This window comes from Oreochromis aureus, linkage group 5 (genome assembly GCF_013358895.1).
Source record: "Oreochromis aureus strain Israel breed Guangdong linkage group 5, ZZ_aureus, whole genome shotgun sequence".
Lineage (NCBI taxonomy): Eukaryota > Metazoa > Chordata > Actinopteri > Cichliformes > Cichlidae > Oreochromis > Oreochromis aureus.
The window spans coordinates 39516887-39529470 of NC_052946.1; the positions used below are offsets into that span (position 1 = coordinate 39516887).

Genomic DNA, 12584 nt, shown 5'->3' on the forward strand with positions numbered 1-12584 from the left:
CACTGGTAACACACTAGACTGCAACGGACTGAAATCTTGCAACTACAGGACTGTCTTAAGTTTGCCACTGAAAATATAAGTGACTCTCTTCTTCACCAAGAACATCGAAGATGAGTAGTAGATGGATGACAGTGTCCCAAAACGTATCACCAAGACAACAAAAGAGTAGCTAAAGAAAAGGAAAATTAAGATTGTGGAGTGACCTGTCCAGTCTTCAGACATCAATTCTTTAGATAATCTGAGGAGGGAGCTCAAGCATGGAGATGCTACGTGAAAGTGAAGAAACCTGAAGGATTTAGAGTTTTTGTAAAAAGGAGCGGGCCAAAATACCTCCTGAGATGTGTGCAAACGTGACGACAAACTATGAGAAATGTCTTATTATTGTGCTTGTTAGCAAAGGTTTCTCCACCATGTAGTAAGTCATGTGTTGCAGGAGGTCAATAAAATGAAACAACCATAAAGTTTAGACACTGTTTATTTCTGAGCAAACTTAAGATAAGATAACATAACTCTTTATTCTCATTGCACAGTCATACATAGTACAATAGTACAATGAAATTGGAAAACTGTCCTACGTCGGCACTACATGTAACACAACACGACACGACACATCACAACGCAACACAAACAACAGGAGGAAATGTCCAATTATTTTTTGGGGCCATATTGATGACCCTCTGGAGTGCCTTTCTGTGTGCTGTGGTGCAGCTGGAGAACCACACACCGATGCAATATGTCAGCACACTTTCAATGGAGCAGCGGTAGAAGACGGTCAGCAGCTCCTTCTTCAGGTCCATTTTTCTGAGGATTCTCAGAAAGTGGAGACACTATTGGGCCTTCTTTAAAACCACAGAGATGTTAGAGCTCCATTGGAGGTCTGTGTCTATGTGCACACCCAGAAACTTGAAACTGGAGAGCCTTTCCACTACTCCCCATTGATGCTGACAGACTGCAGCTCAGACCTCCTCCGTCTGAAATCAACTACCAGTTCTTTTGTCTTGGTGGTTTTGAGGTCCAGGTTGTTATCTACACACCAATCTGACAGCCTCTGAACTTCAGCTCTGTACACCGTGGTATCATCTGCAAACTTGATGACTGCGTTGTCTGGGTGGGTACTAACACAGTCATGTGTGTACCCACCCAGACAACGCAGTTGGCAAACTCAACAGGTGCTGTACATGCCGTGACATTGCATAAGCTCAATGAAAATATGCTGTGTTTCAGTGCTAAGTCAAAGCTAAAGGCAGGTTCACAAAATATTAGTGTGTATGAGACAGATTGATCAAAAGATCAATTTGTCAGATGAGAATCTCAGTGTTTGGTTGTGTTCATTGGATTTAAAGTTTCAAAGATTTTAGGAGCGTTTCTTTTGAGGTTTATTCAATTAATTATATGATTTAAATACATTCTCTGCATCACACAAGGTTTTTGTGATGTCTTTCAGAAAACCTGTTTAAAGGCACATCTGGGCAAGTTATCATCAGCATCCATTTGCTGGTTGGATGGATTATTGGAATCCTAAGTTTTGCTTTACTTCTGGCTGTGCTTGTGGCTACAAGGACTATCTCAATACACACTAACAGAGGTAAGTTAAAGTAATTATTTAATAATATGCTGTGTAAATCGACCAATACGTTAAATATATTAATGAATTGTAACATTAATATTGTATTATTAATTGTATTATTACGAGGGCAATCCCAAAAGTAAGGTCTTCTATTGTTTTAGAAATACAAACAACCATTTATTTTCTATAATATTTACATAATTTGAAGGGTTGAAGAATTATTTATTTTTCTACATAATCACCATTTCGGTCGATGCATTTTTGTAGACGCTGTGGCAGTTTTACAATGCCCATGTCATACCAGCTCGCTGTCATGTCCTTCGTGAAGCTTTCACCTCTTCGCCAGAGCAGACTCACCTTCCGGGCAAATGTTCTTGGGGAATTTGGGGAGCAGGCGGTTGTTACTGGGTGCGAAGTCCGGGCTATAGGGTGGGTGATGAGGTTCCAACCAAAGTTTTGCAGGACAGCAACAGTTTGACGGGCAACTTGTGGAAAAGCGTTGTCGTGGAAAATGCTTACGCCCTTGCTTAATGTTCCTCCTCTCCAGTTCTGTATTGCCCTTCTGAGTTTTTTTCAGTATTTCACAGAACCTGTCAGCATCTATTCTGGTCCCAGCAGGCAGAAAGTCGACCAACAATACCCCCTTTCGGTCCCAAAACACAGTTGCCATGACTTTATCAGCAGACTGTGTTTGTTCAAATTTTCACGGCTTGGGTGAAGAGGTATGCCGCCATTTGCATAATTGTTGTATGGTCTCAGGTGCAAAGTGGAACCCCCTGATTTTGTCACCAATGACAATCGAGTCCAAGAAGATGTCCTTTCCATTTGCATAGCGGCGAAGAAATTCACGGGAAGAATCAACCCATTGTTGTGGTCTTCTGTCAGCCTTCGTGGTACCCGTGTTGCACACACCTTCCAATATTGCAACTTGTCTGTTAAAATCCTGTGGATGGTGCTTTGGGAAACCTCAAGAACTAAAATGCAGTGAGCATCCAAAGTAATCCGCTGATCTTTTCCTCAACCTTCATGACTCTTGGGGAATTGATGGTCTCCCGCTCCTTCGTACTGAAATTCATGCCAAACAACCGACTGTAAGCTCTCCACACCACCACGCCAAACTGGAAGCTGGTTCCACAGAAGAGAAAACTGAAGGCTCTGCCTCCCATTCTACTTTTAAATACTCTAGGAACAACAAGTAAGCCTGCAGTGCGAGAGCGAAGTGCTCTAATAGGGTGATATGGTACTACAAGGTCATTAAGATAAGATGGGGCCTGATTATTTAAGACCTTGTATGTGAGGAGCAGGATTTTGAATTCAATTCTGGATTTAACAGGAAGCCAATGAAGGGAAGCCAAAACAGGAGAAATGTTCTCTCTTCCTAGTCCCTGTCAGGACTCTTGCTGCAGCATTTTGGATTAACTGAAGGCTTTTCAGCGAGTTTTTAGGACATCCTGATAATAATGAATTGCAGTAGTCCAGCCTGGAAGTTATAAATGCATGAACTAGTTTTTCAGCATCACTCTGAGACAGGATATTTCTAACTTTAGAGATGTTGCACAAATGGAAGAAAGCAGTCTTACATATTTGTTTAATTCAATTCAATTCAATTCAATTTTATTTATATAGCGCCAAATCACAACAAAAGTCGCCTCAAGGCGCTTTATATTGTACAGTAGATCGCACAATAATAAATACAGAAAAACCCAACAATCATATGACCCCTATGAGCAAGCACTTTGGCGACAGTGGGAAGGAAAAACTCCCTTTAACAGGAAGAAACCTCCGGCAGAACCAGGCTCAGGGAGGGCGGGGCCATCTGCTGCGACCGGTTGGGGTGAAAGAAGAAAAACAGGATAAAGACATGCTGTGGAAGAGAGACAGAGATTAATAACAGATATGATTCGATGCAGAGAGGTCTATTAACACATAGTGAGTGAGAAAGGTGACTGGAAGGGAAAAACTCAATGCATCATGGGAATCCCCGGCAGCCTACGTCTATTGCAGCATAACTAAGGGAGGATTCAGGGTCACCTGGTCCAGCCCTGACTATATGCTTTAGCAAAAAGGAAAGTTTTAAGCCTAATCTTGAAAGTAGAGATAGTGTCTGTCTCCCGAATCCAAACTGGAAGCTGGTTCCACAGAAGAGTTTAATATGTGCGTTGAAGGACATGTCCTGGTCAAAAATGACTCCAAGGTTCCTCACAGTGTTACTGGAGGCCAAGGTAATGCCATCCAGAGTAAGAATCTGGTTAGATACCATATTTCTAAGAGTTTCAGGGCCGAGTACAATAACCTCAGTTTGATCTGAATTAAGAAGCAGAAAGTTAGCGGCCATCCAGGTCTTTATGTCTTTAAGACATTCCTGCAGTTTAACTAATTGGTGTGTGTTACCTGGCTTCATGGATAGATAGAGCTGAGTGTCATCTGCATAGCAGTGAAAATTTATGCTATGTCTTCTAATGATACTGCCTAAGGGAAGCATGTATAATGTAAATAGAATTGGTCCTAGCACTGAACCCTGTGGAACACCATAATTAACCTTAGTGTGTGAAGAGGACTCTCCATTTACATGTACAAATTGGAGTCTATTAGATAAATATGATACAAACCACTGCAGCACAGTACCTGTAATACCTACAGCATGTTCTAATCGCTCTAATAGGATATTATGGTCAACAGTATCAAACGCAGCACTGAGGTCTAGCAGGACAAGCACAGAGATGAGCTAAGACAGCTGGGTCTAGAGATGCTTTTTGAGTAAAGGTTTAACTACAGCCAGCTTGAAGGCCTGTGGTACATAGCCGATTATTAGAGATAGGTTGATCATATTTAAGATCGAAGAATTAATTAATTGCAGGACTTCTTTGAGCAGTTTTGTAGGAATGGGGTCTAAAAGACACGTTGATGGTTTTAGGAAGTAATTATTGAAGTTTACTCAGAAAGATCAATTGGAGAAAAATATCAATGGTACTAAAAGTAGCTGTAGATAATATTACATCTGTGGGATCATTTTGAGCAATTTTTTCTCTAATGATTAAAATTTTATTTGTGAAGAAGTTCATGAAGTCATTACTAGTTAACGTTAAAGGGATTGTTGGCTCAGTAGAGCTCTGACTGTTTGTCAGCCTGGCTACAGTGCTGAAGAGAAACCTGGGGTTGTTCTTATTTTCTTCAATCAGTGATGAATAGTAAGATGTTCTGGCTTTTATGGAGGGCTTTCTTATAAAGCAGCAAACTATTTTTATATGTAAACTTAGTTACAGCACTTTCAGAAAGACATCTACTTTGATAAAGTCTACTTTCCACTGCTGTGTAATCAATTATTGTAAATGTAAATGTTATCAGGAAATGATCAGACAGCAGAGGGTTTTCAGGAAACACTGTTAAATGTTCAGTTTCTATGCCATATGTTAAAACAAGATCTAGAGTGTGATTAAAGTGGTGGGTGGGTTCTTTTACATTTTGACAGAAGCTAATTGAGTCTAATAACAGATTAAATGCCATGTTGAGGCTGTCATTTTAGCATCTACATGGATGTTAAAATCACCCACAATAATTATTTTATCTGAGCTGAGCACTAAATCAGATAAAAGTCTGAGAAATCAGAGAGAAACTCTGTGTAAGGCCCAGGTGGACGATAGATGATAACAAGTAAGACTGGTTTCTGAGTTTTACAGCTGGGGTGGACGAGGCTAAGCATCAGGCTTTCAAATGAATTAAAAGTCTGTCTTGGTCTTTTCGTTAATTAATAGGCTGGTGTGAAAAATTGCTGCCACACCGCCCCTCGGCCTGTGCTTCGAGGTTTCTGGTAGTTAGAATGACTCGGGGTGTTGATTCATTTAAACTAACATAATCATCCTGCTGCAACCAGGTTTCTGTAAGGCAGAGTAAATCGATTTGTTGATCAATTATTAAGTCATGTACTAACAGAGACTTGGAGGAGAGAGACCTAATATTTAATAATCCACATTTCACTGTTTTACTCTTTGGTTCAGATGTGGATACTGTATTGTTCTTTCTTTGTGATTTTTATGTTTAAGTTGTTTGTTGCTGGTTTTAGTTTGTTTTTGTCATTTTGGGAGCTGACACAGTCTCAATGGAGATGGGTTTTTGGGGGTAGCAGGAGGAGAGAAGCTGCAGAGAGGCGTGTAAGACTGCAACTCTGCTTCCTGGTCCCAACTCTGGATAGTCATATTTTGGGGTTTAATAAATTGGTCCATATTTCTAGAAATGAGAGCTGCTCCATCCAAAGTGGGATGGATGCCGCTCTCCTAACAAGACCAGGTTTCCTCCAGAAGGTTTGCCAATTATCTATGAAGCCCACATCGCTTTTTTGGACACCACTCAGACAGCCAGCAATTTAAGGAGAACATGCGGCTAAACATGTCACTCCTGGTCTGCTTCCCAGCAAAGCCGCTCATGCTTATTTGGGAGTGGAGGAAGCACCAACTACAACAATGTGGCCAACAGCTGTACAGTTTCTCTACGTCACCACTGTTTTCGAGATCGTACTTTTGGGATTGCCCTCGTACAGGGAGTGCAGAATTATTAGGCAAATGAGTATTTTGTCCACATCATCCTCTTCATGCATGTTGTCTTACTCCAAGCTATATAGGCTCGAAAGCCTACTACCAATTAAGCATATTAGGTGATGTGCATCTCTGTAATGAGAAGGGGTGTGGTCTAATGACATCAACACCCTATATCAGGTGTGCATAATTATTAAGCAACCTCCTTTCCTTTGGCAAAATGGGTCAAAAGAAGGACTTGACAGGCTCAGAAAAGTCAAAAATAGTGAGATATCTTGCAGAGGGATGCAGCAGTCTTAAAATTGCAAAGCTTCTGAAGCTTGATCATCGAACAATCAAGCGTTTCATTCAAAATAGTCAACAGGGTCGCAAGAAGCGTGTGGAAAACCAAGGCGCAAAATAACTGCCCATGAACTGAGAAAAGTCAAGCGTGCAGCTGCCAAGATGCCACTTGCACCAGTTTGGCCATATTTCAGAGCTGCAACATCACTGGAGTGCCCAAAAGCACAAGGTGTGCAATACTCAGAGACATGGCCAAGGTAAGAAAGGCTGAAAGACGACCACCACTGAACAAGACACACAAGCTGAAACGTCAAGACTGGGCCAAGAAATATCTCAAGACTGATTTTTCTAAGGTTTTATGGACTGATGAAATGAGAGTGAGTCTTGATGGGCCAGATGGATGGGCCCGTGGCTGGATTGGTAAAGAGCAGAGAGCTCCAGTCCCACTCAGACGCCAGCAAGGTGGAGGTGGAGTACTGGTTTGGGCTGGTATCACCAAAGATGAGCTTGTGGGGCCTTTTCGGGTTGAGGATGGAGTCAAGCTCAACTCCCAGTCCTACTGCCAGTTTCTGGAAGACACCTTCTTCAAGCAGTGGTACAGGAAGAAGTCTGCATCCTTCAAGAAAAACATGATTTTCATGCAGGACAATGCTCCATCACACGCGTCCAAGTACTCCACAGCGTGGCTGGCAAGAAAGGGTTTAAAAGAAGAAAAACTAATGACATGGCCTCCTTGTTCACCTGATCTGAACCCCATTGAGAACCTGTGGTCCATCATCAAATGTGAGATTTACAAGGAGGAAAACAGTACACCTCTCTGAACAGTGTCTGGGAGGCTGTGGTTGCTGCTGCACGCAATGTTGATGGTGAACAGATCAAAACACTGACAGAATCCATGGATGGCAGGCTTTTGAGTGTCCTTGCAAAGAAAGGTGGCTATATTGGTCGCTGATTTGTTTTTGTTTTGTTTTGAATGTCAGAAATGTATATTTGTGAATGTGGAGATGTTATATTGGTTTCACTGGTAAAAATAAATAATTGAAATGGGTATATATTTGTTTTTGTTAAGTTGCCTAATAATTATGCACAGTAATAGTCACCTGCACACACAGATATCCCCCTAAAATAGCTAAAACTAAAACAAACTAAAAACTACTTCCAAAAACATTCAGCTTTGATATTAATGAGTTTTTGGGTTCATTGAGAACATGGTTGTTGTTCAATAATAAAATTATTCCTCAAAAATACAACTTGCCTAATAATTCTGCACTCCCTGTATGTGGTTTTTAAAGTATTCTAATCTGATTTTAGAGTGATGCTTTCTGCTCGTTTTGTTTTTATTCTGCTTCAGTAACGTTTTAATTTTATAGGTTTAGCTGCAGGTTTTCTTTGATTCCTGGCAAATAAATCACTGAGCCACCCTAACCTCAGAGACAGACTTTGAGTCAGTTTCTGTCTGTGTGTGTTGAACTAGAATCAGATTAAAATGTTTTTGGAATAGCAAATAATTTCTGTAAGATATCTAAAAGTTAACTTCATGAAAATGTGTTTTCAGGCTGCCTTTGGAGTGCAAACAAATCCTCAGAAGATCCACCAGCACCAGATTCTGAGACAGGCCCAGAAGAATTAAAAGGTCTAAATAAAGACCGTGGCTCAGGGGGTTGGGAAGCGTATCTGCAACCGGAAGGTCGCCGGTTCGATCCCCGGGCTCTGTCCTGGGCGTTGTGTCCTTGGGCAAGACACTTTACCCTACCGCCTACTGGTGTTGGCCAGAAGGGCCGATGGCGCAATATGGCAGCCTCGCCTCTGTCAGTCTGTCCCAGGGCAGCTGTGGCTACAACAGTAGCTGCCTCCACCAGTGTGTGAATTTGAGAGTGAATGAATAGTGGCATTATTATTATTAAAGTGGTTTGTTCCCCAGCTACTTCAGACTGTTCATTGGCAAACGGAAACAGAAACACAGATTCTCAGTTTGTGGTTGTCAGTTAGTTAGAAAGCACTATGCAGATAGATGAAGGAGTTATTACGTGTGTGTGTGGGTTCATCAATTAATAACACCATTAATTTAAAAAAGAGTGGATTAGCTTGTTACATAGATTAAAGTTAAATCCTTAAAACAATCTGATGAAACTGTCTCAGATCAAATGTCCAGCACAGTTCACCCTCTGAAGTCTAACCTGCTGCTGGCATCAGAATTTTTTTTAAATATCTGTAATCCTTGAAGCATTGTGTTATGCTGTGCTTATGGAGAACTGCAAAGGGAACACTAATAATGTTGATACCTTTAAGACTAAGGTTTGATTTAGACTTCTGTGAGAAATCTTTGTCATTGTCAGCATTTATGTATTTATAATTACCGTGTGTTCATGTCCCGGTGTTTGTATGTGGTGCTTCCCTCGCATCAGTTCCAAACAATCAGCCTCCTAGAGGTTGAAGATATTTGTGAGGCCTTATATTAATTCTATGATTTTTTTATTGCTTACATTGACAGGATACTGATTGTTGTTCTCTGGCTGAACATTACAAAAGTTGCAGTGAAAAAGTAGCTGTAGGAATTCAAAGTGCTGATCACAGCAAAAGGGATGTGATTGGCCTGTTAATGAGTTGAGTGAAGTTTGATGTATCTGACTGTTTTGTTTCGCTTAATACGCCTTATAATCCAGTTGTATTGACCTTCACTTTTTCTTGTGCTTCTGCTCATAACATTGTGTGTCTGTCATGTAAATTACGCCATGTAAATAATTGTTGTACAGTAAATATTTTTAAAGGCACTGTTCAGCCAGTTGCTGACTTTTCAGAATGAAAGTGTTTTCTGCTTGGAAAAATATCAGTTTGTTTTTCAAGTGTACAAACCTTGATTTCATTCTCAAATTTTATTCTATTTTTTATCTTTTTGATCAATGTTTGAAAACTATCATAACAGCATCTTAGTGACATGTAAAAGAATTCATAATGACAATTTCTGTCATTGTAGTGAAAAATGAATTGGTGCCTAAACAGTCGCTCATATATCATTGACATGCAGCCATTACTTTTGCAGATGTGTGAAGCAGCAAAAGTAAAAAACAGTGTTGTACAGCAAAGTGAGGAAATCCTTAGAGAAACATTTTAACTGTTGTTAATCTGCCATCATCACAGAGAGAAACAGAAAAAGTGATGGATGTTAAATTTAATCTGCAGTCTCCCGTCACACCGAATGACCTTTATTACAAACGGCTGGGTAACAAAAATAACGTCAACATCAAATGTGGAACATCGCAGAAGCGAAACGACAGACAGGAAAAGGACGACACGAATTTAATAGAAAGATTTTTAAAAAGTAACAGTATTATTTTTTTCATTTTAAAAATGACAAAATCAGGCTGATGTGGAGCTGGTTAAGAACTAAAATTAACCGTCTTGGGCACAATACTCCCAGCAATTTGATCAGCTGTAAAAACATCTTTACTGAAACAAATACTTGAATTTGGAGTTTAAACTCAAGTTTAAACCCCAAGTTGGTCTCCGATGCATCAATTGGCATCCATCAGTGTAATTGGTAGTTAGTAGGCACTTAACAGCATAGAAGACAGTTCTTGTGTGAATGTGGCATGTTGTATAGAGTTAGAGCGCTTTGAGAGTAGAAAAGTCCCATAGAAGAATCAGTCCATTTACCTTTTTGTTTTTTTGCTGTCTGAATCACTACAATCCATGACCTTATACACAGTTGAAGTGCGCCATCCTGTGGTTCTTACTCCACACTCCTGCTATAGATAAATAATTCACTTTCAACTGTTGGGATTCAGAGATTCTTTTATTGCTGCCATATAACCTGCCTTATGTTAAATGCATTAATAACATGTTTTACAGTATTATTTTATCAGTAATATTTCTTACAGGGTTCATATTGCATTGAATATGTTTGTCATCACATTGACCTTTCTATTCACAGGTAGAGTTCATTTTATACACATTGCATATCTGTGCTTGTTTAGAGTTGATGTTCCATCCAAGAGGGTTTTAAGCTTCACTGGTGAGAGTGTCCAGGTGATACATGTTGAGGGAAGATGAGAACATAGCAGGTTAATTGTATGCATGCTTACAATACACATAGATCTAGCAACAGGCCTGAGCGAAGGCCCAAGTGTCTTCTGCTTTTCTTTGAGACCTGTGGCAAATTAAGTTTACTTAGTGATTGATGATGAGGGTCAATTATTAGCTCTTAGAGACCCTGAAGCTTGAAGTTTATTACCTTAAAAGGAAGGTGTTATAGAAAAGAGAAGTTAAATGTTTGTTTATAGTTATTAAGATGTACATGATGAACTCAAGTCTGTAAACGATGTATTTTTGATCTGTATTGACGTGTATGTGTGGGCGTTAATTTTCTATGCTATAAAACCAGCATTCAATGTATTTTTGTCAGAAGAAGCCATATGCTGATGGTTCTTCTCCTGTGCTAATAAATTCATCGTTTGATTGCACTTGTCTGGTGCCTGCGTCGTTTGTTGTCTGGTCTGCAGTTGATCGATCTCGCTTCACAACTCACTGCACAGACATTTATTGTTTTAAAGCATTATAGCGTCAAACCTGGAGGCAAAATTACAAATTTTACATTTTTGCTGAACAGTTCTGAATTTAAAAAAAAAAAATCTTGTTGAACCTCATAGAAAGTGCGCACTTGCTGGCCACTTTATTAGGTACACCTTCTTAACTACTTGTTATGGCAAGTTTCAGCCAATTACATTTCATGGAACTCAATGCAGTCAAGCATGTGCATGGTCAAGACAACCTGCTGAATTTCACAGCTAGCATCGGAATGAGGAAGAAAAAACTAAACTAAACATGAGGACACAGATGACACGCAACAATAAACGCATAAAACACACTTCTGTAACATTTGCTCCTTTTATTCCTCATGCAACAGTCCAATATACAAATCAGCACATGGGATTAACTATTAAAACAAATGCACAGACCGCACAAACAATTTAACTGCAACTCACCACCAATTACCAATTGGCACCAATTAGTATGCCAAATAACAACTTGGCCTATGGCATCAATTAGTGCACAAATATACAAAAAACATCAAGTTACAGTCAAAATCTATCAAAGTCATTCAAGCTGCGGTCAACAGAAAGTTTTGCCTCATGCTCACCCTACCTTTCTGCTCATCAACATCAGGTGCTGTGAACAGGTGAGTGCAACCACATTTATCCTCTACCACACCCATGAGACACGCCCCACACCCGTGCACCAATACAGTGAGTCCATTTAAACCAACCCACTTAGACAAAAAAGAGCAACTCATATGGCTCCTACATACCGGCCCCTAATTATTTTAGAGCAATAATTACATCATACTTACCATGTAGGAGACATATTGATAAACATGATCAATCCTTTATCAAACGTTCAAAAATACAATTTCAATTCAAAATAAGCAAATACACATTAATACAAATAGACATTTGAAAAAGTCAATCTTTATGACTCTTCTGCTTCCTGTAGAAGACACACTTTAGTGATCGGCCTGTCCAAACAACCAGTCTTTGTTTTAACACGAATCCGACGCACAAGTCCTTCCACAACACTTCCAGTCACCCAAGAGTTACGAGGCGCAGAATCATCGACAACGATAACCACATCTCCAGGAATGAAGTTCCGTCCGATTCTCTGCCACTTCTGACGCTCTTGAAGCTGGGGCAGGTACTCCTTAACCCAGCGCTTCCAAAACAGGTCAGACATGTACTGTACTTGCCTCCATCGACGTCATCCATACACGTCCCCCTTCTGAAACACTCCTGGTGGCATCAATGGCTTGGTCTTAAGCAGCAACAGATGGTTAGGAGTCAAGGCCTCCAAATCATTAGGATCAGTAGAAGCTTTGGTTATTGGCCTACTGTTCACAATAGCCTCTGCCTCACAAAGAACTGTACAAAGGCCTTCATCATCCAAGTTCTGCACTTTCAAAACAGAATTTAACACCTTCCTGACAGACCTTATGAGACCTTCCCAAACACCGCCATGATGGGAACCAGCAGGAGGATTAAAACTCCACTTTATGCCCTTTTCCAGCAGCATCTCATGAATCTGTGCCTGATTCCATCCTTCCACTGCCTCTTTCAACTCACGTTCACCACCCACAAAGTTTGTACCATTATCCGATCGCATCTCCAATACCTGACCCCGCCTTGATATAAATCGACGGAGCGCATTAATAAAAG

General features: G+C 40.3%; 1 protein-coding gene across 1 annotated transcript in view; it reads left to right on the plus strand.

Annotated features, from left to right (window-relative positions):
- Window positions 1-11550, plus strand: part of LOC116332807 (CD276 antigen homolog) — a 47179-nt gene extending 35629 nt beyond the window's left edge. Inside the window, exons 6-8 of the mRNA XM_039612688.1 lie at window positions 1445-1585; window positions 7934-8112; window positions 11542-11550. Of these exons, the coding sequence (XP_039468622.1) occupies window positions 1445-1585; window positions 7934-8112; window positions 11542-11550 (329 nt within the window). The remainder of the gene's footprint in view (window positions 1-1444; window positions 1586-7933; window positions 8113-11541) is intronic.
- Window positions 11551-12584: the final 1034 nt, after the last annotated feature.